Source organism: Melanerpes formicivorus, unplaced genomic scaffold, assembly GCF_026170545.1.
Source record: "Melanerpes formicivorus ecotype bairdi unplaced genomic scaffold, bMelFor1.0.p_v2 SCAF_26, whole genome shotgun sequence".
Classification (NCBI taxonomy): Eukaryota; Metazoa; Chordata; class Aves; order Piciformes; family Picidae; genus Melanerpes; species Melanerpes formicivorus.
The window spans coordinates 10,882,393-10,910,384 of NW_027142378.1; the positions used below are offsets into that span (position 1 = coordinate 10,882,393).

A 27,992-nucleotide genomic window follows, 5' to 3' on the forward strand; every position below is an offset into this window, starting at 1 on the left:
CCCCTGCCACCCAAAATAGCCATCTTAACGTTTTTTGTTGTATTCTGGCAACTTATCATCTTCTTTTTTTCATGTACCTGAGTCATTTTTGTTCCCTGATACTTTTGCACATGGCAGATTGTTTAAGCCCTGGAAGGGGACTATCTAACAAGATAGCTGTCTTCCATTTGCAGGGGCTCACCAGTGAAAATGGATCTGAACTGTATGTCCCAGCATTGCTACAGAGGCAGCAGCACAAGGCAAGTGAAAAGGTTATTTGATGTATTTTAAGCCCATTCTTTGAATGTTGCCCCACTACCCTCTCCCTTACTCCCATAGTTCTCCACAGAGCTTTGACTATTTCCCTACTAGCAGCTCATTTCCAAGGACAGGCACTGAAATCCATGAAAGGCTTCATCACTTGTCACTACCTTGCAATCCAATATCCCAGAGAGATCAGAGGAAGAGCTCAGTAAGAAAAGCTGCTTGGGCTCACTATTGTTATGCAAATAAGGCAGGAAAAGGGTCTGCCATAAATGATCATTAATGGAATCATTCAGCTTTCTGCAACTGGCTTTATCTAAGATGAGGAGTGGTGTCCCTCCCTCCACAGAGTTGGCTTTGAAAGTCTCCAGAGAAGGAGACTCCACAACCTCTCTGGGCAGCCTGTTCCAGTGCCCTGTGACCCTCACAGTAAGGAAGTTTCTCCTCATATTGAGGTGGAACTTCCTGGCTTCTAGCTTATATCCATTATTCCTTCTCCTATTACCAGGTGCCACTGAAAGAACCTGTCCCCCTCCTCCTGACAGCCACCCCGCAGGTATTTATAGATATTAATAAGATCCTATCTCAGCCTTCTCTTCTCCAGACTAGACAGTCCCATGTCTCCCAGTCTCTCTTCATAGGAGAGAGGTTCCAGTCCCTTCATCATCCTCATTGCTCTTCGCTGGACTCTCTCCAGCAGATCCCTGTCATTTGGGGAGCCCCAAACTGAACACAGTATTGCAGGTGTGATTTCACCAGAGGAGAGGAGGAGGAGGAGGAGAACCTCCCCAGACCTACTGGACATACTTTTACTAATGCACCCCAGGGTACCATTGGCCTTCTTGGCCACAATGGCTCATTGCTGTCCCATGGATAACTTACTGTCCCCTAGGACTCCTAGGTGAGCTGCTTTCCAATGCCTGATCAGCTGATAGCTGATCAGTTACACCAAGCTGTAAACCAAGCTGGATAAATGTCCAGTGAGGGGGGCAAGCAACTGCTAGTGTGAAATACAAGTTTCTTTATTGGGAATCAATATGCAGTCTACAAAAGGTTAATTACAAGGTTATCAACATGATGTGTTTCCAATCTGAAAGGGACCAAAGGCCCACATAAAAATTCTTATTCTCCCATTAACAGCACTGCTTCAGAGTCATACAAAAATCATAGCTATGAACTACTACCTGCAGCAGTTAGTTGCTGTCTTTAGTCAACAACAAAGAAGACAAATCAAGGTGAAATAGGAGGTGTGGATCCCAATACTGCAGCTAAGAAGGTTCATCAGGTAAAACCAAAGCAATGCATGACAGGATTTTCTTCCTTTCAGGTGTGCTTTTGGACAATGAATACTGAATGTGCAGGGGGGAAAAAAACCACAAACAAGCAGCATCAAAAATAAAAGCTGCTGATCTGCCCTGCCCCCAGCACAGCCAGAAACAAGGAAAGGCAGCAAGAGGGAGGAATGGCAAACTGCAAGGGTTAGAACTAGCAGGACAAAGAAACCTCCATCAGAGCCTGAGGTGACCTTGCAGGATGCATTCAAGGCTCTGCAGACAGAGCAGGGCAAGGAGCCTGCATCTGGTAGGCTCACAGGCCCCGGTGAGCCAGCCAGAGCAGCTCCCTGCCATAGAACTACTGCAGCCATCAAGAAAAAAGGAGCAGGGAAGAGCAGTGAATGACCTCTTCTGGAAGGCACAGAGGCACCCACCTGTGTCCTACCAGCAAGCTAGAGAGGTGAGTTGCTCACCAGGCAACTCCATCAGGGATTCAACACAGAGGTTGCCAGACCTTGTAGATCCCACTGACTATTATCCACTGCTGCTGTTTCATCTGGGCAGCAACAACACTGCAGTGAGCAACCTAAAGATCATCAAGAAGGATTTACAAGGCACTGAGAGCAGCAGGGAAGGATTTGGAGTTTGAAAGGGATGACAGAATAGGAAAAAATTCCTAAATGGCTGAGGGAGTGGTGTCCTGGTGTGGTGGTTCAGCCCTGGCCTGGATGCCAGATGTCCACCACAGCTGCTCTATCACTCCCCCTCTTAAATGGACAGGGGGAGAGGGCAGGGCTTTGGCTATCTGAGCCACAAAGCTTACTTTCAGGGATCTGGTCTGCTGGGGGCCAGTGGGGGTCCATCCTTCAGAGAAGGGGAAGATCATCCTTAGCCACAAGCTTTCCAATCCAGTGAGGAGGGCTTTAGTCTAGAGCTGCTAGGGGAAGGGGTGCTCAAGCCATCCCACATCAAAGCCAATGGCACTAATAGTCACCCTGGGCCTGGAGCTGGGCTGCAGGCTGTGAAGGGAACACTTGAAGAGCAGGATAAGGGAACCCCCAGTCAGTAAACCAACTTCAAGGGAGCCCCAACTTAAATGGCTCTATGCTAATGCCCAGAGCATGGAGAACAAGAGAAGCTACAGACTTGGGCATGCCTGCAGGGCTCTGGTGTTACTGGCATTGCTGAGACATGGTGGGATGGTTCCCATGGCCTGGAGTGTGGCTTTAGATGGGTACAAGCTCTTTAGGAAAGGCAGGGAAAAAGGGGAGGGGGTGTGGCCCTCTACAGCAAAGACCAACTGGAGTCCATGGAGCTCTACCTGGGGACAGAAGAAGAGGTGACAACTGACAGCTGAGGACTGAAGGGAAGGCAATGGGAAGTGACATCATAGTGGGGGTCTGCTACAGGCCCCCTGACCAAGACAACCACGTGGATGAGGCCCTCAATAAACAGCTAGGTGCAGCTTGCATTCACAAGCCATGTCCTCATGGGAGAGTTCACCCACTCTGATGTCTGGGGGTAGGACAACGTAAGAGTGAGACACTGAAACAGGTTGCCCAGGGAGGTGGTGGAAGCCTCATCCCTGGAGGTGTTTGCAGCCAGGCTGGATGTGGCTGTGAGCAACCTGCTGTGGTGTGAGGTGTCCCTGCCCATGGCAGGGGGGTTGGAACTGGATGATCTTTGAGGTCCCTTCCAACCCTGACAATTTTATGATTCTTAAGTGCCAACAGGTTGTTGAAAACAGGCCTAACACATTGACAGACATCTCAGTTAGCTGCCTGCTGAAGCGTCACAGCTTCACTTCTCCCTCCCATAGTCCATTCCTGCAATATTTTCCACAGAAAACATCTTTAGAGCCAGTAGCATGAAAATCTCCCCATGCATGGAGAGACTGTCTCACCTGTCACCTCTGTTTGTGGGGAAACCCCTCTGCTGGTGTAAATCCTCCAAGCTTCATCAAATTGAGTGAGTCTGGACTGACTGAAGCTTGCTGAGGCTCTGACTCTTGTCTCACTTGCTGCAGTAGTGAAAAAGATTTGTCTGATGCTGGCAGAGAAACTGCAGCCACATCTGCCATATGGGTTTTTGCCCAAGAGATTACTTGGAGTGAATCTATAAAGTGCTGGGGAGGAAACACTCACAGCAACAGAAAAATATTACAGACAATATTATTATTGCAGAGGAATTGGTCCCATTTGACCAATTACATCACTCAGTTTCCAGCTCATTAATTGAGGCTCTTGATGAGAATAATCTTATGTCCTGCTCATCTCTAGCAAGAGGACTTCAGTTTTGAAACACCACCTGGTTCTGCTGGCCCTTGCATTGATGCTGGTCTGCATAGAAGCACTTTAGCAGTTTGATTGCTGAACCACAGAACACCAGGGGCTGGAAGGGACCTCAAAATCCCCCTGCCAGAGCAGGATCACCTATACCAGATCACACTGGAATGCACCCAAATGGGTTGCTGAGTATTATATATCCAAGTGCCAGGAACTCTGAGGAGTGCCATTAGGTTTCACTATGGAGTATGAGATCATTCCCAAGTCCCAGACACACAACAGAAACAGCATATTTTACAGTCTGTCAATTAAGTGCTCACATCCTGCAACCCTTTACAAGGAGACCTTGCTTCCCCTGACAGGAAGTTTACTTGAACACAGGCCAGGCAAACAAGTACTGATTGGCAGAATCCAACCCAAAAGCTCTGAAAATAGAAGAGACAAATTCAGTGACCATTTTTATCCTAAACTAGGTCACTGTGCTGCTTCTTACAATAGAATTTCCTATGGAAATGGATTCCTACTCATATCCCAGGATGGTGCCTCCTGTCCTCTTCTACTGCATGAGGCAGTTGCCAGCTCTGTCTGGATCTTCTCCATCAAGCCTAATCCACTTCTTCTCAATTTCAACCTGTAGTTAGGAAACAAACAAAAGGGGGGGGGGGAGAGAAACCCAAACAAATGAAAACCAGGTAGAATTAGCAAACAGCCTGGCATGAGAGTACAGCTGCATCAAGGGCATGAAGAAAAGCTTTGTCACAGGATCAAAACCTTCCCAGACCCAACATACTTTGATCCCACTGCTCCCAGAAATACCTCAGCCTGAGGGGGAGAAAAAAGGACAGCCAAGCAAGGCTGCCTTTGCAGTTGTGTTTGTCAGCATCACCTTTGGTCAGCCAAGGAATTATTGCATTGTTTTATCTTTCTTTTGCAAAAAGGGAAAAAACCCAAGTCATCATCACAAATACTGCCTTAGTTTAGAGCAAGACAGATGCTCTTCTACCTCCTCCCAAAGGGGTCAAAGGAAAAACCCTCCTGGCTGGACTGGGTAGAATTGGGAAGTTTAGATGGAAGTGCTATTCATGATGACATAACACAGTACACAGCATATAAAGTACACAGCCCACCTTGGCCATGGTTCTCCAAGAAGCTCCTTAGGCCAAAGCTTCACACAAACCTCCCTCTTAAAGCAAGGCAACAGCCTAGGCCTCAAATACCCCCGCCCCATTCTTCCTTGCTACTGTCCACCCCCCACACCAGGCCCAAATTGATGCAGCTAGAACTTCAGCTTTGCCCAGGCTTCTAGCAAGGTGCTCAAGGCCAAACCCCTCTCCCATACCAAACTGGAGACAAGGGAGCCGAGTTGGGAGGGGAGCAGGGAGAGGCAAAGAGCAGAGGCAGCTTGTGCTGTCCCTTTCTAAAGGCTAGATGCAGGCATGCTGGAAATGAAATAACATCATTTCCTGTGTCCACCCACTGGGCTGGACTCTCTGGCCCACACCTTTAGGGTCTGTAAAGGCACCAGGGCTCAAAGCATAACAAATACATAAAGACATGTTCAGAACACAAAGCAAATCCTGTATAGTGGAGTGGGGTGGACGACAAAGAGAAAGAAACCCAAACAAACAAACAAGCACTGAAACCAGCTTGGACATACCTGACAGTTGTAAAAAGCTTTCTGAACCACGTGCTTCTGGGGCTGCAGATCACTCTCTATGCCCAGTGACTTGACTTCTGTTCCTGAGGCACAGGTGTCCTGGACCACAAACTGGACAGTAGCAAATGGATACCAGTCAGATGGTATTTCCTGGTCTGATCCCAGTTCCAGTTTGTAAGACAGGCTGTGTGGATGATCTGAACCTTGCAAAAGAAACAAAAATACCCCACCATCAGTTACTTATCTTTTCTTTGTCTACAGTGCCATCTGCTAGCAAGAGGACTGTGTCCAGGTCCGGAGCCTTCAATATAAGAAGGACATGGAGCTGATGAAGCAGGTCCAAAGGAGGGCCACAAAAATTATCAAGGGGCTGGAGCACCTCTGCTACAAGGACAGGCTGAGGGAGCCGGGGTTGTTCAGCCTGGAGAAGAGAAGGCTCTGGAAAGATCTAATAGTAACCTTCCAGTACATGAAACAGACTGCTCTGGACAGCCTGACCTAGTTGAGAAGGCCCCTGCTGACTGCAGAGGGGGTTGGATTAGATGACCTTTGGAGGCCCCTTCCAACCCAGACCATTCTGTGATTCTAAGAGAACACAGCTCTGGTTGTTTGCTGACTGCAAAGGTTCTTCTGTCTGCTGCAAATTCTTAGTTTCATAGTTTCATAGTTTCATTCAGGGTTGGAAGGGACCACAAGGATCATCTAGTTCCAACCCCCCTGCCATGGGCAGGGACACCCCACACTAGATCAGGCTGGCCAGAGCCTCATCCAGCCTGCTCTTAAACACCCCCAGGGACGGGGCCTCGACCACCTCCCTGGACAACCCATTCCAGGGTCTCACCACTCTCATGGTGAAGAACCTCCTCCTCACATCTAGCCTGAATCTCCCCACCTCCAGCTTCATTCCATTCCCCCTAGTCCTAGCACTACCTGAGATCCTGAGAAGTCCTTCCCCCTCTGAACAATAACAACCAAAAAGCTGAACCAAATAAAAGATCAGCAGAACTATGAAGCTAGGTACACACTGCCACTGGGCAGGCACACAGCACACACAGTGACCTATGAAGCTAGGTACACACTGCCACTGGGCAGGCACACAGCACACACAGTGACCTATGAAGCTAGGTACACACTGCCACTGGGCAGGCACACAGCACACACAGTGACCTAACCTTGCTGCATCTGCTCACACTATTTAAGCCCTTTCTCACCTGTATGATGAGCACTCAAGGAGCTTTGATTGAGGAAGGCTTATGAAGCCAAGCCATCACAGAATGTTAGGGGCTGGAAGGGACCTCAAAAGATCATCCAATCCAACCCCCCTGCCAGTGCAGGATCACCTACACCAGATCACACAGGAACACATCCAGGCAGATTTTGAGTATCACCAGAAAGGGACTCCACACCCTCCCTGGGCAGCCTCTTCCAGTGCTCTGTCCCCCTCACAGGATAAAAACTTTTCCTCATGTTTCCATGGAACTTCCTATGCCTGAACTTCCACCCACTGCCCCTTCTCCTGTCACTGGGCATCACTGAGCAGAGCCTGGCTCCAGCCTCTTGGCACTCACCTTTACATGTTTATCAACATGAATGAGGTCACCTCTCAGGCTCCTCTTCTCCAAGCTAAAGAGCCTCAGCTCCCTCAGGCTCTCCTCATAAGGAAGATGTTCCACTCCCTTCATCATTTTTGTGGCTCTGTGCTGGACTCTTTTGAACAGTTCCCTGAGGTCCTTCTTGAACTGGACACTATTCCAGATGCAGCCTCACCAGGGCAGAGTAGAGGGGCAGGAGAACTTCTCTCAACCTACTGACCACAGCCCTTCTAATCCACTCAAGCATGGAATTGGCCTTCTTGGCCACAAGAGTACATTGCTGGCTCATGGTCAACCTCCTATCCACTAGGACCCCCAGGCTGGTTGTTTCAGTTATGATGGGCACCACTTTTGATGCCTATAAATGGAGTTACAATATAACCACAGGGAATACTTCCTTTTCCTTTTTTGAGGCTTTTTGAATGCAAAAGCCTTGGCCAGGGAACTGCTTGAAAGAGTCCAGGGCAGAGCCACAAAGATGCTGAAGGCAGTGGAACATCTCCCTGCTGAGGAAAGCCTGAGGGAGCTGTGGCTCTTTAGCTTGGAGAGGAGGAAACTGAGGGGTGACCTCATTCATGCTTATAAAGATGTGAAGGGCAGTGTCAGGAGGATGGAGCCAGGCTCTGCTCAGTGATGTCCAACAGACCAAGGGGCAATGGGTGCAAGCTGGAGCAGAGGAGTGTCCATGTGAACATAAGGAAAAACTTTTTCTCTGTGAGGGTGAGAAAGCTCTGGAGCAGGCTGTCCAGAGAGGTTGTGGAGTCTCCTTCTCTGGAGGCTTTCAAAACCCACCTGGACATGCTCCTGTGTGACCTCCTCTAGGTGATCCCTGCTCTGGCAGGTGGCTGGACTGGATGACCTTTCAAGGTCCCTTCCAGCCCCTAACATTCTGTGATCTTTCTCCCTGCAAGAAACACATCATGACATTTGACACATTTCCATGGATTTGCCTTCTTGCAGACTATTTCAGCCCACTGTGGGTCAGAGCTACTTTGAAACTCTTTTAACTGCTTACAGAAAACTGAGAGAGATGTTTCAAATTCGACCAGGAGGTATTACCCCCAAAATGCTTTTTCAAACCCAGGAACATTTCAAGCTTTGCAGGTACCAGCCAGAGGAATTATTCAAATGTCAACAGTTTAAGCTACTGGATAGAAGATAATGGAAAGCTGTAGAAGGACACAAAAACATTAAACAGTAAAACAAACCCACAAAGCAGTTCTGACTTTCAAGTATAAATCTGAAACTAACTGTGCATATCAAGTCTTGAGGTGAAGCAACTGCAAGGAATTAAGGACTCTGGAAGATTCAATAACCTTCTTCAAAACTGCCACCTTGATTTTGCAGAAGCAAACCCACATTAAATAGCAAAGAACCTTCAAGGCTACCCAAAGAGTCAGTTCTGCAAGCCTTGAGAAATCACACAGCTCACAGCAGCACAGCACAAACCCTTGAAGCCTGGAGTGCAGGACACCCATGTCTACAGATTTGGAAGACCTGAAGATTCTCCTTCTGCTTAGTAGTTCTCATGTAGCTCTCCATCAGCTCCTCTGCCTTCCCTGCTCATTTCCCAGTCCTCCTAACCCCTCCCATACTGCCTGCCCTCATCTACCCTCTCTCTAACACTTGTCTCCCCCCAGCTTTAGCTCTGGCTTAGTTCCCTGCCTTGTGTTAGCCCATCTGCCAATGCTTTGTCTCCTCTGCTTCCCTGCTGCCCATTGCTCAGCAGCCACTCACATCATTTTGTACTTCATCTGGCCACTGCTGAGAAAGGTAACTCAAAATGTTTCTATAAATACATCACCAGCAGAAGGAGAGCTAAGGAGAATCTCCATCTTTTAATGGACATGGGAGGAAACACTATGACAAAGGATGATGAAAGGCTGAGGTATTCAGTGCTGCCTTTGCCTCAGTCTCTCGCAGCAAGAGCACTTGCTCTCTGGGTATCCAGGCCCCTGAGCTGGTAGATGGGGAAGGGGAAAGGAATAAGGCCCCCAGGCTCCAATGAGAAGTGGTTTGCAACTTGCTAGACCATTTAGACACACACAAAGCTACAGGACTGGATGGGATCCACCCTAGGGTGTGGGGAAGGAGCTGGGAGAGGAGGAGAGATGGGGAGGGGGAGAGATGGGGAGATAAGGCCTAAAAGGTTCCTCCATGTTCTCTCAACACCAACATTCATCTGAAAACCCTCCTTATGGAAGCTGATAGAGGCCCAGAAGCATAAAAGCAAAACAGAGGTGCCCCCAGGCCCTTCCTTTGACAGCACAACCGATTTACTTGAGTTTTTCTCTGGCAGCCTGTCTATCTTCCACACCACAGCCCTGTAGGCACTCTCGTATTTGGCCGTTCCAACTGAGACTTGTATGACGGGATCCGACTCCACCTCGTGTAAAGCACCAAGGCACGTCCTCCTGTTCATTTTGGCTTTGAGGGACTTCTGCCTTTGGAGGTTCATGGTCCAAAGTGCTTTGATCCACTGTGTGGGGACGGGAAAGCGTATCATGACGTTTTCACAGCACCTGCCGGCGGGTAACGGCGGCGGGGGCCGCAGCGCTTGAGGACATGTTCAGAAAAGCCTGAAGTTCAACGTAGGCTCCCTGAACCACCACCGCGGCCTTCACAGAGAAGGGAAGGTCTTGCCCAGTGTACCCTGTCCTGAAGCGCATCAGCTCCAGCCTGCAGGCATCTGGGGGGGAGAACTTAACGATCCGCGACTGCCGGAACTCCTGCGCTCGGACGCAGCTGTGGAAATGGCAGTCGAGGATCTCGATCCACTTCTTCTCGCCCTCCTGCTCGAAGTACCGCTCGTCCCGCTTCTGGAGCTCCAGGTCGTTCAGGGTCAGGAAGCAGTCAGCACTTCCATTCACAAAGCACAGGCAGTAAACGTGCGTGACCACGGCGCTCTCCACCAGCTTTCCTTCTGCCTTAGTGACCTTCCCCCAGAAGTTATCCACTATTTCCAGAGTCATTTCTTGCTCTTCGTAGCTCCTCTTTTGTCTGGGAACGGCAGGAAGCTTCATCAGCTCTTCCTCGACCGTGACCAGGAAATCGGTGAAGTCGTCGTAGTCCGTGGTGCCCAGCTTTAACATCTGCTCCACCTCTGCCTCGTGGATCACTTCTGCTTTGGGATGGTACCTCCTCTTCTCTGTGTACGACACGCACTCGATCTTCACGGTGTGGATCTTTCCCAAGACATTATAGCTCTCCAGCTTGGGTTCAGACAGCTTACAGTGCGGCTGCAGCTGCAACTCCTTGAAAGGTTTCTCCAGGCCCTTTTCGTAATACATCTGCAACACGCCTCCAGCCAGGACACTGAGGTAAATGGGGCCCCACTGGCGAGACGACATCATGTTCTTCTTCTCAGGTATCCTCATCATGAAGGGCCACCCCTCTGCCTGCTGGCTCCTGAAGAGGCTGCGCGGGACAGCGGGCGAGAGCTCGTGCCACGTGTGAGCGCTGGAGGTGGGTGAGCTTCCCGCGGCGGTGCAGCTGTCGGCTTGCAGGTGTTCCAGCCTCTCACAGATGTAGCTGAAGGAGCCCTGGTTGAGGCTCTTCTGGTCGTGGCAAGTTTCTTTGTCTTTAGGGTGGGAACTGCTCCTGTCAAGCGCTTTGTCCTTCTTGTGCGTGCTGGCACTAGCTGGAGATGTGCCGAGCGAGCAGCCTGCCTTCCAGAAAGGACTGGAAAAAGCACAGTCACCCTGAGAGTATGGGAAATGCCCTGGTGCTGATGCCAACTCTCCTGACTCCTCATAGCTTCCTGAAGGATTAGGGCTTCCTTCATCAGTTGATTTGGAGACCAAAGTCTTAGCTGGATGGTCGTCAGGCAAAGCACTCAAAGCAAAGCTGCTGGGTTTCTGCAAGGCCGGGGATGAGCAACCCTCAGGCGAGGGAAGAAGGTTAACATTTGGTGGCCATTCAGGGATAGGATAAAGGATGTGAATCCCAGGCTTTGGGATGCATGGACTTCCTGGGTAGTCTCTGGTAGGTGTAGTAAGTGGAGAGTTGCTGGGGGGCCCAGGACTTAAGTAGAAGTCAACTATAGGAGATGAGAGTGGAGTGCCGCCTATAGAAGATGACCTACTTGAAGATTCATGCACACTACTGAGGTTGAGTTTAAGGCCATTGGCTTTACAAGTACTCTGATTATCAGCTGATTTCTGAGATGACTGGAAGGGAGGCTCATCATCAAAGGTGACCCAGTTTGCTGGATTTGTGGAACACATCTTGTAGGAGACACTTGGGGCACTTGCACACCTGTATCACCCGCACACCATCTACAAAGAAACAACAGACATCAGCAGAGATAAGTTCTCCTGAAAGACCAAACAAACCCAACCCTTACAAAACTGGACTTGTAAACAACTTAGCCCTAAGGATAAGTGATATGTCCTTGTGGAGAGGCAGATTACAAGCATCCACCAGAGATAAAACACTAAGGGAACACAAAGTCAAGTCACAATACACACATGTGCTAAGCACTGAATTGGCTGGCAGCCTGGAAAAAGGACAGGTCTTCAAGCCAATTAACAAATGGCACTTCAGCCAACAAAGCATCTTTGTTAATCAGCTCAGCTAGATGTCCTCAGAGCAGGACTGCAAGCAGTAAATATTTAGTCTTGCCTTCATGGTTCTAAATTACATAATCACAGAATGGCTTCAGTTGGAAGGAATCTTGAAGATTACCTGATTTCAAACTCCCTGCCATGGGCAGGGGCACCTTCTACTAGAGCAGGATGCCTGAAGTCTTATCCAGCCTTGTCTTCAACTCTTCCAGGGGTGAGGCACCCACAGCTTTGCTGTCAACCTGTACCAGTGTCTCACCACCCTCTACTATGGTAAAGGACTAGTCTAAATCTGCCCTGCTCTAGTTTAAACCATTGCCCTTTGTCCTATCACCACAGGCCCTTATAAAAAGTCCCCCCCAACTTCCCTGCAGGTCCCTCTCACACACTGGAATGCAAATCCTTATGCAGAGTATGTTGTCTCCCAAGTTCTTCCTCCCCACTGGTCTTGGCTGATGAAGCAGCAAACAATAGATTGCTAATGAGTGAGGAGGACTCAAGTACAAAGCAGCACCACAGGGTACAAGCAAACATCACTCATGTGACAAAAAGTTATTCTTGCTGTGTCAGAACTGATTCCCATTTGCCTGAAAGCACACAAGCAGGCAGCGTTCCTAGAGATAAAGCCACCTGCACAAATGTTACTCCCTTCATTAAGGTTGGGCACCAGCGATGTAAAGCTACTCCCCTCGGGGCACACAGAGAGAGAGGTCATGAACTGCATGACACTACAGCCTGTAAGCACAGAACTGAGAGCAGCCACTCTGAGAGCGCTTCAGTTCTAGAGATGATGTAGTGGTTTCAGGCTATGCCTTTAAGAAATTTTCACAGAGCTTGAACAGAAAGCAGCAAAATGTAAATAAATCACTACTGGGTGTTAAAAAAGTAAATTACTGATAGTTCTAAACACTCCCATTGGAGAGATAAGGGACTGAGGCTAGTTGTACAAAACCAGATCCCTCTTCTTGCTTCCTCAGGCTGGGAGACACTGACCTGCTTTTGCTTGAGCTTGGCTGCACTGCTTTGGCTAAGACTAACTAAATCTCTCTCTGCTCCTTTCTCTTGTCCCTTTTGTGTATGAGGAGGTAAGGGGGGGAGCAGGGAGGGAGAAGCTAGTAGCTTCCCCTGGTCTTTGACCAGGTGGGTTCTTGTGCTGTAAATATAGTAACTGTTGTATTTTTTGTACCTGTTCACTGCACTCCATTGTAGATTGTAGTTCTGCTTGTAAAACACAGCTCCCATTTGCTTCCACCTGAGCTGCTCTGGCAAAGTTACTTTTCAACCCACCACACATTGCAAAGTGGAATCTGCAGGCTACAAGTCATTACAAGTGGCATCAGGCCCAGCCAGCATGGGTTCATGAAGGGGAGGTACTGCTTGACCAACCTGATCTCCTTCTATGACCTAGTGACCCAGCTGCTGGATGAGGGAAATGCTGTGGGCCTTGTCTACCTGGACTTTAGTAGAGCCTTTGACACAGTCTCCCACAGCATCCTCCTTGAGAACCTTGTGGGCACTCATTGCTGAATCCCCTTCCATGGTACTGCATGCTTTTAAGTACTGACAACAATCAGAAAACCATCAGAGAATGGCTTGAGTTGGAAGGGACCTTAAAGATCATCTAGTTCCAACCTCCCTGCCATGGACTTCCCACTAGATCAGGCTGCTCAAAGCCTCATCCAGCCTGCTGTTAAACACTTCCAGGGATGAGGCATCCACAACTTCTCTGGGCAATCCATTACAATGTTTCACTAACCTCATGGTGAAGAACTTCTTCCTAATGTCCAATCTGAATCTGTCCTGCTCTGGTTTAAAACCATTCCCCTCCTCCTATCACCACAGGCCCTTATAAAAAGCCCCTCATCAGCTTCCTTGTAGGCTCCCTTCAGGTACAGGAAGACTGCTATAAGGTCTCCCTGGAGCCTTCTCCTCTCCAGACTGTACACACCGAACTCCCTCAGCCTGTCCTCACAGGAGAGGTGCTGCAGCCCTCTGATCATCTTTGTGGCCCTCCTCTGGACCCTCTCCAACAAATCCATTTCCTTCTTGTGCTGAGGGCTCTGCAGGTGGACAAAATGGAGTAGGACTCTGGTCCATCCATTTCTGAAGCCTTGACTTTTCTGTTCAGTACAAACATTTGCACTATGCTAGTTATTTGATAAGCACTCTCCTCTGCACTTAGAGAGAGAAAAGGAGCAAACAAGTCCCAAATGACTGCCATAGCTCAGACACACACAACTGCCAGTGTATCCTTCACCCACACAATCACTTCATCAAGCACAGCAGTGGAAAGAAAAAATCTCATCTATTTGGTCTCTTGACTTGGTCATACGTTTCTCCTCATGTCCCACACCCTTCTCCTCTCCCTCCAGCTGTTAGCATTGCTCCTTCAGCAGTATACATTGATTATTTCTGGAGTGGGAAATCTCCCAAGAGTTCAGACTTTGCTTCACCTTCAGAAGCATTGTTTGTTAACAGCAGCTTACGTGATGCTCACTCAGAGCACAGCCTTTTCCTCCCACAGCCAGGAGCACTGGGCACAGTGCTAAATAAAGAGCATTAGGAGGCTGCCTCAAAGGCTGCCATTAAAAACTCTTTTGGCTTTCACAAGAGATAAGTGACCCCAAAAACCACACTGAAGGACGGGTGACAAAGCCTTTCTGTCTGGAGGGGCTTCAGGCCTGGTGCAGTGTGAAGCTCAGTGGAAATGACAGTGAGTCGAGCAGCCTGAGGAGACACAGCTGTTCACACAATCACAGAACACATCTGGCTGGAAGAGACCTCAAAGATCATTCAATCCAACCCTCAACCCAGCACTGAAGGGTCAACACTAAACCGTGGCCCTACGTGCTAGGTCCACACACTGCTTAAACACCTCCAGGGATGGGGACTCCACCACAACCCTGGGCAGACCATTCCAAGGGGAAGAAAAATTTCCTAGCTTCAAGCCTGAACCTCCCCTGCTGCAGCTTGAAACCATTTCCTCTGGTCCTGTCCCTTTGCACCAAGGAAAGGAGACTGCCCCCTCCTCGCTCCAACCTCCTTTCAGGTAGCTGTAGACAGCAATGAGATCTCCCCTCAGCCTCCTCCAGACTGAACATCCCCAGCTCCCTCAGATGCTCCTTGGAGGCCCTCCATGAGCCTTCTTGCCCTTCTCTGGACCTGCTCCAGCCCCTCAATGTTCTTCCTGTAGTGAGAGCCCAGAACTGAACACAGAACTTGAGGTATAGCCTCACCAGTGCTGAGCACAGGAGTATGACCACCTCCCTGTCCCTGCTGGCCACAGTGTTCCTAATCCAAGCCAGATGCCATTGGCTCTCTTGGCCACCTGGGCACTGCTGACTCATATTCAGTTGACTGTCAACCAATACCCCCAGGCCCCTTTCCAAGCTGCAGCTTTCCAACCACACATCCCCAAGTCTGTAGCTTACTATGAGGCTGATGTGACCTAGGCAGATAACCTGGCACTTGGCCTTGCTGAACATTTGTGTGACCACAGCCACACTTGAAGGGGCAAATAACCAAACCCTGAGATATGACACTGAAAAAGAAACCATTTCAGAGGAATGTAAGTACAATACAAATGCTGTTTACAGTCACAAATACATTTTGCAGCCTGTCTCACTTTCTTGTTAAGAATGAACTTCTTCAGCATCCTTCATTGCTTCCAGATGTTGAATTTTGTTTTCCCCTATGCCTGTTACTGTAACTGTGATGTTACAGCCTATTTGCAGGCTTTTTTCCTGTTCCAAAACAAACAAAAGAAGGAGATTTGAAATTCACCTACCAGCTCTTTAACTTCAGTCAATGTCATTCAAGAAAATTACTTTCCCAGATGGAGCTCTCACCTGCAGTGAAATACCTTCAATGTACCTATCAGAGGCTGTAGCTTTCACCTTTCACTACTGTTCCAAATACATGTTTTGACAAAGAAAAAGAAGAGAGGAAATGATCCTGATGTTAATAAAAACACACATGCAAGGAGGATGGATTTGTACTACTGTAGGTTGAACTAGAGATAGTGGTTCCCCTGCTACTGCTCACTGATCCCCGAAGCTGACTGCTAGGAATGGAGGGAAAAAGCACAGCTGGCTCTTTAAAAGCTGTTTCTCTAAGGCCAGGCTAATAAAAGGAAATACAGATTCTCATGGGATTTGGGCTGCACCACTCTCTGCAGCTCACAATGCAGGAAAGACAAGGACCTGATGGAGCAGGTCCACAGGAGGGCCACAAAAATCATCAGGGGGTTGGAGCACTTCTGCTATGAGGACAGGCTGAGAGAGCTGGGGGTGTTCATCCTGGAGAAGAGAAGGCTCCAGGGAGAACTAATAGTGGCTTTCCAGTACCTGAACAGGGCCTGTGATTCTATAAGAGGGATGGAGAGAGACTGTTTACAAAGGCCTGCAGTGATAGGACGAGGGGCAATGGCTTCAAACTGGAGAAGAACAGATTTAGATTAGATGTTAAGAACAAGTTCTGCACCATGAGGGTGGTGGAACACTGGAACAGGTTGCCCAGGGAGGTTGGTTGAAGCCCCATCCCTGGAGAGATTCAAGGTGAGGCTCGACAGGGCTCTGGGCAGCCTGATCTAGTTGAGGATGCCCCTGCTGACTGCAGGGGGTTGAACTAGATGACCTTTGGAGGTCCCTTCCAACCCAATCCATTCTATGATTCATCCAGGATTGGTCTTTATGTAGCTTGTCCTCCAAGGCTTTTACATCTGCACAACACTATAAAGTGATGCTGTCTCTCAAGTTCTTTTTTTGTCTGACTTAGTGCTCTGAATTCCTTCTTTAGAATTAGGATGTTCTCCCTCGAAACTGTAGCAAATGCAGGCTTCAGGACAGATGTGTTGTGTCTCCAAAAGGCTCCTGAGGGACCACTGTAAATGTAACCCATGGAAAAGGATACAAGATGCCACTGATCTCCAGTCCCACATGTTACAGGGGCCCTAACATCTAAATTACAAGCACGTGTGGCAGCTTGCTCAAATATGCAACAGGAAATGCCATTTTTAGAACCCTGCAAACTGCTAACAAAGCAAGCTGGCTGCAATAACAGCTTTTATGTTGTTTCATAACAAACCATAAAGGAATATGATCCAAAATGCAGCAGTTCCAGCGAGCCCAAAAGCTGCGACTCCATTCATCCTCCTCTGCCTGAAAACCACCTTCCCATTTATCAGATCAATTCAGTTCCTCTGTATCTAGTAAACAGTCATTGTGGCTTAATTGCTTCATTCTAGTACCTCAAGGAAAATCCTATCCCATTACTGACAGTTTTCATAGGCTGCAGCTATTAGTGGCTCCTGCATTGTTTTGAAAATCATAGAATCACAGAGCTGGCAGGGCTGGAAGGGACCTCAAGGATCAGCCAGTTCCAAGCCCCCTGACATGGGCAGGAACACCTCACACCACAGCAGGTTGCTCACAGCCACATCCAGCCTGGCCTTAAAAACCTCCAGGGATGAGGCTTCTATCACCCTCCTGGGCAGCCTGTGCCAGGCTCTCACCACCCTCATGGGGAAGAATTTCTTTCTCACATCCAATCTGAATCTACCCATTTCTAGCTTTGCTCCATTCCCCCCAGTCCTATCACTCCCTGACACCCTAAAAAGTCCCTCCCCACCTTTCTTGTAGCCCCCTGCAGATACAAGAAGGCCACAAAATCCCAGATTATACCTGCAGGAAAAAAAACCCAGCTCAGCTTTTGTGCTTTGCTGGGGTATCCCCTTTTACCTCTTCCTACAGTGGAACAGCAATAACAACTTGCTACTTGCTCCAAGGTGCAACTCAAGGTATTGACTTCAGTACTTGCAATCCAGGTACAACTTGGTCCTCAGCTAGCTGAGGGTGCTGACTTGTCACAGAATCAACAGAAAACTTGAGCATACCTTCTACCTGCTTGATTTATGTTTATTTCACAGAATTATTGAGGCTGGAAAAGACCTCTGAGATCATCAAGTCCAGCCTATGACCTAACACCACCATGTCACCAAGTGCCCCCTCCAATCTTTCCTTAAACACTTCCAGGGACAGCGACTCCACCACCTCCCTGGGCAGTCCATGTGCCTCATATTTGGCTGCACTTTTATTTAACTATGCTCTACCTCTCCTAGACACACACAAAAAATAGTTCTCCAACCTATAGCTCTGAAGTAAGCACAGGCAAAAGGGCACACCTGCTGGAAAACAGGAATGTCTTGGGTTTGGGATAGATACCTGGACGAAGCCTTCCACTGCATTACTCATATCATTACTCCTAGAAAATAAGCAACTGGTGTAACAGTCCAAAAATAGACACCAACTACCAAGGGGAATGCCAAACTGTATTTACATTGCTCACACTCTGGGGCTCAAGCACAGCTGGGAGAAGTTTGGGACTCTCAGCTAATCTATTTAATTTGGAATTCCTTACTCTGGGCCCCAAGAGCTGAGGGGAAGAAAAGCTTTCAGCTTTTGACAGCGTGCACGTCCCCAGAGCAAAGGCAAGCATAACTCATGCAAATTCCTCTGGCTGGTTCTTGCTTCTGCCTTCCAAGGGGAGTACACAGACAAGTGGTTGGTACTTGCATACCAAAGGATCAAAAACTCAATGTTTTTAAGGGCACCAACACATAGAATCATCAAATGGCTTGAGCTGGAAGGGACCCTAAAGACATCTAGTTCCAATCCCACTGCCATGGGCAGGGATGGTTCCAGCTAGACCAGGCTGCTCAAAGCCTCATCCTGCCTGCTCTTTAACATTTCCAGAGATGAAGTGTCCACAAATTCTTTGGGTAGCCTGTTCCAATGTCTCACAACAGAAGGAACAAAGGGGTTACATACTGAACACCTATCACATTTCCTTGTGAGGGTGACAGAACACAGGAACAGGCTGCCCAGGGGGCTTGGATGTGTTCCTGTGTGATCTGGTGATCCTGCTCTGGCATTTGGTTTGGTTGGGCTGGATGATCTTTGGAGGTCCCTTCTGTGATTCTGTGAAATGAAACCCCCCAGTTAGATGACGGACAGGGTAGGGAAGGAGGCAGAGGTTGCTGGTCTGTCGAGCTGCAGGGAGCAGCACTGGTGCACCCCTGAAAGGTGCTTCTGTTCTCACTCCCATTCAGTTTACTCAGCCAGCCCTGCTTTATCTTCCCTGAATCACAGTCCTCCTCAGCATCACCATAGTGACTGCATAGGCAGATTTCAGCCAGCCAGTGGACAGCTGCAGAAAAGTCTCATGTAAACTATTTATTGACACTAAGCTGACATTTTGCTGTCCAGAAGGCTTGGGGTTGGTTGTTGTTTTTTTAATGGAAAAAAAAATAAAAGCCAACAAACCCTCATGGCAGTGCTCTGCCTTGTGGCCAGAGACAGGAAAACAAATCTACTGTTATTTACAGTGCTTCTGCAGGTCACTAAGTTAATGGAATGTCAGTGCATCTTCTGAAGCAATTTTTAATCTGTGTTTGGGAAATCTGTTATCATTAGGAAAGCACAAACATCCCATGAAAGCACTCTTGTCACGGCAGCACTGCAGTACTTTAACATTCCAAACTCCTCCCTCTGGGAAAGGGCAGAGAGTTCTAATACTTTACCAAGCACCAGGAATGCAGTTATGGGTGGCTGTCCCAGTCCTGCAAAACAAACAGCCTCTTCTTTTTTTTTGGTGTTTGGGGTGGGTTCTTTTGGTTGTTTGAGGGGGAGGGAGGGAGGGTTGTGGGGGGTGTGTTTAAGGATTAAGCAGCCCTCTAACTGGAAAACAACAAAACAAAACAAAAAGAAGCTGAACACTTTGGCTCACAGCTCACTTCAAAATACTACACTGCTCATGGTCAGAAAGAAATTCAAACCTGGTTCTCTGGTGGTGTTTGCTGTGTGCAAGGGAAGCGATGGATAAAGCACCACAAAGAACACACGACACAAAAGGACACTTCACAAACTCCTGCCCCAGTCTCAGGGGTGAATAGTGGAAAGTGGGGAAGCTCAGAGAAACACTGTATTTAGCAATTTCCCTGAATGACAGCATGCTTTATCCTGTTGCTTTTATTTTTATCCACATTCAAAATGATCTCATGCTTTAGTGCCCAACAAACAACCACTTCCTGCAGACCAACACATGAGGTGAGATTGACAGAGCTCTTCTATCTGAAGACAGCTATTGGAAACATTTTCTGACAGACCAGCCCTCTCCTCAACTGCAGGCCAGTCCCCTTCTCCTTGACTTGAAGCCTCACAAGAACATTAGCACTGATAAGAAGGAGGGTCACAATTTATTCTTGTTTATTTGGCTGGAGGGATTTTTAATAGCTACTGATGACAGTCATGTCAGAAAGCAGAACTCACAGTGCAGTCACCTAAAAAAAGCTTCATCTGGGCTCCTCTCCAAAAACTGGGTAAAGCTGTGGTAAAGACAAGGGGTTCTGGGGACAAGTTGCTACTGGGGAGATTCAGACTGGATGCCAGGAAAAAAAACACATCACAACTTGAACTCTTAGACATTGAAATAAACTCCCAAGAAAGGTGGTGGATTCCCCTACATTACAATTTCAAGGCCCAGGGTGCTGGGCCATCTCATTTCAATTATATTCTTACCCTGACAGGTTGGACTAGATGGTCCTTGAGGTCCCTTCCAACCTGGTATTCTATGGAAAAACCCAAACTTTTGAAGCTAGATCTGTGGGTTTCCTAGCTTTCTGAAGCAGAAGATTTCAGCTTCTATTTATACCAACCAAAAGCCAAAGATAAAGAGCCCTGGACAGGAGCAATCTTGTTTACCAAAACATTGTGCAAGACACTGCCCACGATAGTGCATCTCTATTCATGCCACTGGATGCACTGCTTGTTGGAGTTCACATTCACACAGAGCAAAACTTAACTTTATATGAATTTGCTATTTACAGATCTGGATTTGGGCAGCAATTAAGCTTATCATAATGGGATAGAAAAAAAACCATTCTGCACACAAGGAGATGGGGAAAAGAAGAAACAAATCCCAGACTGAAACAAGGACATCACACCTGCCTTCAGGCACAATTTCCCAGTGCTGTGATTTACAACTCCAGCCATGTTCTCTGTTTTACCAAGTACTTTTGTGCTCAACTGCTTACAAAGAGCTGCCCCAAGGTCCCCTCTCCCTGTGGCTACCCACACAAAGAGTCAAGAAAGCAAAACTCTTCTTGTCTCGGTAACATTTTCTCACTGTAGGTATGATTTCAGCCCACCAAACCAAAGCAACTCAAGGGTTCATATTTAAGAGCCTCAGGCTCCAAACTTTTCTTCCCCCTTCTCCAGACAGTCATTACCACTCTCCCAAGAAAAGCGAAGGCCTGTTTGCAGAGAAACCAGGGAAGGTTTCTAGTGTGCTGCACCTCAGAGCAAAAAAAAAACACCAGGGAAGGTAAATGGAGACTTCTGCAACTTAACTTTTTTCCAGGCTTTCATAAAATACCTTGGTCTGCATTTCCCCCCTGCACATTCCAGAAGTGCTTTTATTTGCCACAAGCATCTGAAGACCTATACTTCAGAAAAAAAACAAACCCTCACTGAAAACTTCCCCCTTCAGTGAGGACTTCCTTCTGGATCTGCTCCTGTTGTCTCCCCAAAGCCCCACACTCCACTCACAACCACAGGAGAGATTCCTGTAGCAACAACTTCAAACATCATCAGCTTACATCCACAGTTTTAACACCAGCAGCTGAACCACCAGAAAAGATGAGGAAAGTTCCAGGAACCCATTCAAGTATAAAATAATAGGGGGAAAAAAAATCCCAGCACCACATCTTGACTGCTCTAGTCTCCTAACAAGGCAAAAGTCATGGGAACTCGATCCGGTGGGATCTCTTCACCCAAACCCCAGTGAGCTCTGCAGCGGTTCCAAGCGCTGGGTACCTCATACAAAGGCAGCCCCTTGCCACTGCTGCCACTTTAAAGGTAACTAAGAAAACGATTTTAACAGGAAACAAAAATAAAAGAGAGAGAAAAAACAGAGAAAAAGGGAGAAAAGGAAAGGTAAAGGAAAGAAAAAAAGAAAAGGAGAAAAGAAAGAAGGAATGAGGGAGAAGAAAAGGGAGGGAAAGTGAGAGAAGAAAACCAGAGGGAGGGTGGGAGAAGAAAACAGAGGGAGAGTGGGAGAAGAAAACGGAGGGAGAGTGGGAGAAGAAAAGGGAGGGAGAGTGAGAGAAGAAAAGGGAGGGAGAGTGAGAGAAGGGAGGGAGAGTGGGAGAAGAAAACAGAGGGAAAGTGAGAGAAGAAAACAGAGGGAGAGTGGGAGAAGGAAACGGAGAGTGAGAGAAGAGCGAGGGGAAGAGAAAAGAGGGAAAGAGAAGAGAAAGGGAAAGGAAAACAAGTTTTTTTTTTTAAAAGAAAGAAAAATTCGAGCCCAATACCCATCTTTCAATGCCGTCCTTAAACCCAAACAAAGCCGCCCCATCCCCCGGCCCGTTTCAAGCCAGGACCTCTGTCTGCGCCTCAAGCACAGGGAAAATTCCACTTTTAAGGGAACCTTCATCAGGTGCCCGGGAACCCGCTGCGCCGCTCCAGTCCGCTCGCCGGGCGCAGCCTCCGCCGGGACACGGAGCGCGCACAGCCGTCCCGCCCGCCCTGCCTCGCAGCCCCCGCGGCCGCGCTCCTTACCCGCCGCGGCGCCGCCATGCAGTCCCCCGGCCGCCGGCAGAGGCGGCAGCAGCCAGCAGCAGCCAGCGGAGCCGCGCGGAGCCCGCGCCTCGGGCCCGCCCCCAGCCCGGCCGCCGGCTGCGGGGAGCATTCCTTCAACGTCCCTGACGATTTCCTCCTCCATTCCTGCAGAGGGAAAAGAGTGCCCACATTGTTCACGGCCCACAAAAGGGACACCTAAAATAAAGGGAAAAAAAAACCCAAAACCAACCCTGTGCTTTAATAGAGATGAGAACAGGTGTGGGGAGGAGCGGCTGAGGGAACTGAGGGTGTTCCTGAGGAGAACAGGAGGCTGAGGGGAAACCTCCATCTCTGTCACTCCCTGAAGGAGGCTGGAGCGAGGCAGCTGTTGGTCTCTTCCCCCTAGTATCGACTGATGGGAGAAGAGCAAACAGCCTCAAGTTGCAGCAGGGGTGGTTTAGGTTGGCTATCAGGAAAAATTTCTTTACCGAAAGAGTTATCAAACACTGGAACAGGCTCCCCAGGGAGGTGAAGTCAGCGTCCCTGGAGCTATTTAAAAGACATGTAGATGGGGTGCTGAGGGACCTGGGCTCAAGCTGAGGGCTTGGGTTGTGTAGGGTTAAGGGTTAGACTCAGTGATCATCCAGGCATCCTCCACTCAAAATGATTCTGACTCAACCCCTCAGAAAGGGTGGAGATCAGCCAGAAACACTGCTTAATAGTGTGCCCAAGAGTACATGAAAATATTCAAAAGGATAGGAAAAGCAGTCAAAGAGGGGGGAGGAAGAAGAAGCTACAGAAAGAAGTGAACTACCACTGTTTTATGGAGGTGGGGACCTCCTGGGGAACAGGCTGGAAAGAACAATGTTGGCAGCCTGTGGCGAAGATACAAGAAACTGCTAGGCAGAGATGACCTAAGGTTGATTTTCCATGATGTAAGAGACTGCTGAAATTGTTTTTTTAAGTTCTTAGAGGTCCTGCTTTGAGCTGGAAGGTTAACTCCATTTAGTATAGACTATTATAGCTGCTATAACATAACTCTGTTAGTGATTTCACTTCACTCTCTTTCCAGAGACTTCACTTTCTGAAGTTCACAACATGTTTTCACAGACACTGTCTGATTCTAGCAGTGATAGCACAGCATTTATAGTTAGTACTAAGGAATGGTATGCAGAAAGGCTCGTGCTTATACTTGCTTCTCTGCACACCAAGGACACTGCCAAGTCTTGTGTGTTACCTTGAGGATGCAGGCTGCACCTGCTGGGAGAAACAGACAGGACAGGCTACCCTAAACTGACCAACGAGGGATTCCATTCCATGGACATCATATTTGCTGTAAAGCTGAGGGATCATAATGGTCAAACTCTCTTCTTCAATAGCCAGAATCCAAGGAGGACTCTATCTGTCTGCCTTTGATCCTGATCCATGTGTTTCTGAATCCTGTGTTCCACAATATGGTTTCCATCTGCCCCTGAGACCAGTCTGGGACTTCCCCCATGCCGGCTGCACTTCCCAGTGGTGATGGTGACATCATTGTCATGAGGGGTGTTAGGTTTCATACTGGTTTTGAATGCATTTCTTTGTTGTTCTTGTTATTTTCTTTAAAGCTGTATGAGTTTTTATTTTCCAGCCCATAAGTAGCTCTCCCTTATTCCCTTTCTCTTCCCCTTTGGGAAGAGAGAGAGCTTCATAGAGAGTGCCTGTCACTCATTTAGCCCAGCCCTAGCCCTTAACATTGCTAGAAAGTCATGCCAAAGCTCTTCTGGTAATTGAGTTGAGGCAGACTCCAGTCAGTTGAATGGTATGAGGTGGGATAAGCAGTGACTCCAAAAACCATGAAACAGCAAAGACTTCTGTCACTGCTGAAGGAAAGCATTTCCAACAACACTCTGCAATCTCAGTAAAGCATCACTTCTTTTTCTTCAAGGTAGGCCATGAACATTGCCAAGCCTTCCTAAAAACCAGCAGAGCTACAGAAAGACCAAGCTGCAATGTGGCAAGACCACTGCCAGACCAGGTCTCACCTTTCGTTCACCTTCTGCAGAGCTATCTCTGAGGAAACACCTCCTAGCACCAAGAAAGGACAGGATACCTCACGTTTCAGAGTTCCTCTGGAGAGAGGAGTTCCTGCAAAGAAATACACCACAAGGCTTGGAACATGGCTTAAATACCACCAGGACAATGCACTTATGTTATCTTAAGCAACAGACATTGCTTCTTACACTGAGAGCACCTACTCACCAGAGAGAGTCTGGGATACACACCATGGTGTACCCTGGGGTTTTTTATTTATGTGACCATATGGGAGGACATGAGGAAGTGAGGTGGAAAACCTACTTCAGTCCCAGCTGCATGAGTCTGAATTTACAAGGAAATTCTCCCTGGAAGGATGCTGCCCCAGTTTCCAGTGGAAAATTGCCCCAAAAGAGCAGAGAACTCCTACTGCTTTGGATCCTCCTGAAAGGACTCCTGAAGCGTCTTCACAAGACACAAGCGACTCCAGTCAGAATTAGAGGAGCCCTGCCTCCAACCAGATGAAGAAGAGGGACAATTAGGTTTACTGAACTGTGTGGCTTGGCAAGCTGAACCCATGACAGTATAAAGCTTTAGCAGAAAAGGAAGGAGGGGGTGTGGAGATTTAAGGTGCCCCTGCCTTCACTTCAGAAGCAATGAACCTTACACAGAGTTTGCAAGAAGACACTTGCCACCACGATCCAGCTTCCAAGTCAATTCATGAAAGAGCCTGTAGTGTTTAAAGTGACTAGAAAAGAAAAACCTCTGAATTTTGTGGGTTTAACTCTTCTCAGAACCAAGCTGTGCTGCTTATGGAAGATGATAAATTCAGTTTTGACACAGTAAGGAAGTGGTCCATGGCTAAAGATTAATGCTCACAATGGAGACAGAGGAGGCCTGTAAAACTTTGTTTGAATAAAGGGAGAGACCACTGAGGGCAGAATCCCTGGGGGATCTCTCTAATTGCTGGAGGACAGCCTCCTTTTATGCTAAATTCCCATCTTTTTCCTTTCCCCACAGGCTAAGGTACTTGAAAACATAGGTTTCCCTGTCTGCCTCCTACATGTTCCTCCCTTGCATGTACACCCATCACACATCCCAGCTTCATTAAAATGAGGCTTTACACCTCCCTGGCTGGAGAAGTTCATAGCCAGTAAGCCTGTGCACTACCCAAAAAGTTCAGGTTGTGCCTGGCTACTCCTGGTCCTTGCTGCCTTTAAAGGACACTTGGCTGATTCAAGGAAAGAGCCCTGTGGAGACATCAGGATGTAGAGAATCTGTGTCATCTCAAACTTTGACTAGAAGCCTTTTCATTTGTCAAGGCACCTTATCTTATCCCACCAACACCAGACCTGGTTTTCAAAAGCTACTCTCATCAGTTCAAAGAGTTTTGGATGTAGAGGGTGAATTAGGATTTAAAGCAGTCTATCTAAAGCATGATTTCTGGTGCCACCTCTGCACTTCCACATATGAAAAGCTCAGTTTCTCACAGGGCTGGTAGCAGGGTAGCCTGCCATGCAAATTAGGCCCCACGAGACAGACATTTATTTTGCAGCTCAGCCCAGCGACCTGGATGCAAGTATTTGCACTCAAAGCTTCTGTGAGAAGCTGAGTGATTCTGAATTGGCATTGATGTGTCTAAAGCTGCCTACACACACAGAGGCAGACAATGACAACTGCCCCCAGGCAAGTTTCCATGTGGTGGTTTTCATAGCCCCAATCAGGCCTTGCTTTATAAAGGTCCCTGAAAGCTCTTCTCTGTCCCCATCTGTAATCAAGCTGCAGTTCAGCAGACCCAATTATAGCTAAAGCGAGTTCCTAACTCCCTAATTAAAAGAAATATCCAGGAATTAGGGCAAACATGGCCCCTTCTAAACAAACATGGTTTCAATTCACTGCTGAGTAACACTGCAAGTGGTAACAGAAGCAGAAAGAGCAGAGTAAGATAGACCAAGCATTTTCCATACAGTGGCACCTAACCCTTGGGGGAGGAAGCAATCAGATCTCTGGTAGCAATTACAAACTTTTATTGCACTAAGCTTTACTTTTATTATGACCCTGCTGCTGCCAAGATAGTGCTCTCCATTTACTTTACACACATGCTGTATTAAACAAGTGTGCCCAGCTTACAGGGCCAGATGGTTCCCCAAAGTTTAATATAACATTGGATTTATAGTTCTCAACAGTTCACTTGGCTCACCCAAACCCGTTTGTAACTTCTCTAGTCTCATGATGGGTGGTATGTGGATGTTAAAGTTTACTTCCTTTCCTGTTTGCAACTGATGCCCTGGATCAGTGTAGTGAGGCCTACTGAAGAGTGATGGCTCCTGATGTACCCAAAGAAACGTGCTGGGCCAAAGTCCTCTGCCCACCAAAAATCCAATTCATCTGTCAGCAAAGGAAGGTAGAGCAGAATAAGCACTAGGATTACAAATTGGCTTGGTAAAAGAGAAAGTGATCTGTATAAGTCACTGATACATTGCAACAACAATGGGAAAGCAAAATGTTTCAGTCTTGCCACTGATCATGCTTGGAATGCTACTAGAACACTTCCAGCCTGAAGATCCCAGCACCACAGTTTGTGAAATGTTGATCTGGTGAAGAATCATAGAATGGTCTGGGTTGGAAAGGACCTCCAAAGGTCATCTAGTCCAAGCCCTTCTGCAGTAAGCAGAGGCATCCTCAAGAATATCTCTGTAATGTTTTTTGCTAATGCCTTCAAACACCACCATGTTTAAATCAACACTGAAGATGACCAATTCAAAATAAGTAGCAATAAGATGCTTGCACAGTTTATGTGTCAGCCCGAGACTCCTGTTGTAGAGGTTAATCTTTCAGGCAGGAACGCCTCTGACCTGTAAGACCTTAAGGACTTCTAGAATAGCCCATGTATTTACTGCTTCTTGGGTACTTCCATAACTCTTGAAGCAGCAGTTCTTCAGAGAGCAATCTCAAAGCTCAATTCATTCACTGAACACACAGAATAGTTCCTGGGGGTACATTTTCAGAAATCTAGGACAGCTAAACATTTTGTTGAGTATAAGTAAAGCAACAACAACAAAAAGCATTAGGATTTTTCTTTAGCCCTGGCTTTACACTGTATTGTTCTGTGAAAAACCTTCCTACTTTACAACAGTTATTTGCCATTAGTTTCCTGACTAACCAACTAGGGAGTCAAGCATTCTCCACTGTAATTTTTTTCAACATCAATTTCAGGATTGATGCAACTTCCTTGCCCTCATTTTGTGCATTCCACAGCAACATGCACAGACCTTTTCCAAGGGACAAAATAGCTCCAATTTGTATTTCTGGAAGACCTTGTCTCAAAAAGGAAATTTTCCTTTGCTGAAGATGGCTTCAGTTTCGTAAGAGCACAACACTGTTCAGTAACAAACTTAGATACTTGAGAGCATCTGAGATACTCAGAAACTGATTCAGAGCTACCTTATCAGCAGGTAAACAGGGTAGTTGGGCATTTTGACTTGTTCCAGTTCCTAATGCCCTTGTGTCAAGTGTGATATACTACTGTCCCTTCATGGCATTCCTACAACAGTATTCAAACTAAGAAGTCTGCATTTCCCCCCTCTCCCTCCAAGGTTCTATTTTTTGAGTATTGGCACTTAAGGGGTATGTAAAACTTACTTGAAAACACTTCCTTGAAAAGCTTAAGGCAGCTTAAGTGCTCAAACTTGCCTCTTCCTGAGCTTGTTCACTGCTGACTGGTGAGGGAGGACACACAAGTACATT

The 27,992-nt window shown here is 47.6% G+C and overlaps 1 protein-coding gene across 1 annotated transcript; it reads right to left on the reverse strand.

The window, feature by feature from the left end:
* Positions 1-1,252: 1,252 nt before the first annotated feature.
* On the reverse strand, positions 1,253-27,965 carry STON1 (stonin 1). The gene is given in 7 exon segments (XM_068153660.1): positions 1,253-4,433; positions 5,460-5,662; positions 9,332-9,581; positions 9,583-11,328; positions 22,233-22,397; positions 24,257-24,359; positions 27,888-27,965. Coding segments are annotated over 4 exon segments (2,223 nt in total). The 5' UTR covers positions 11,278-11,328; positions 22,233-22,397; positions 24,257-24,359; positions 27,888-27,965; the 3' UTR covers positions 1,253-4,358.
* Between the last annotated feature and the right edge of the window lie 27 nt (positions 27,966-27,992).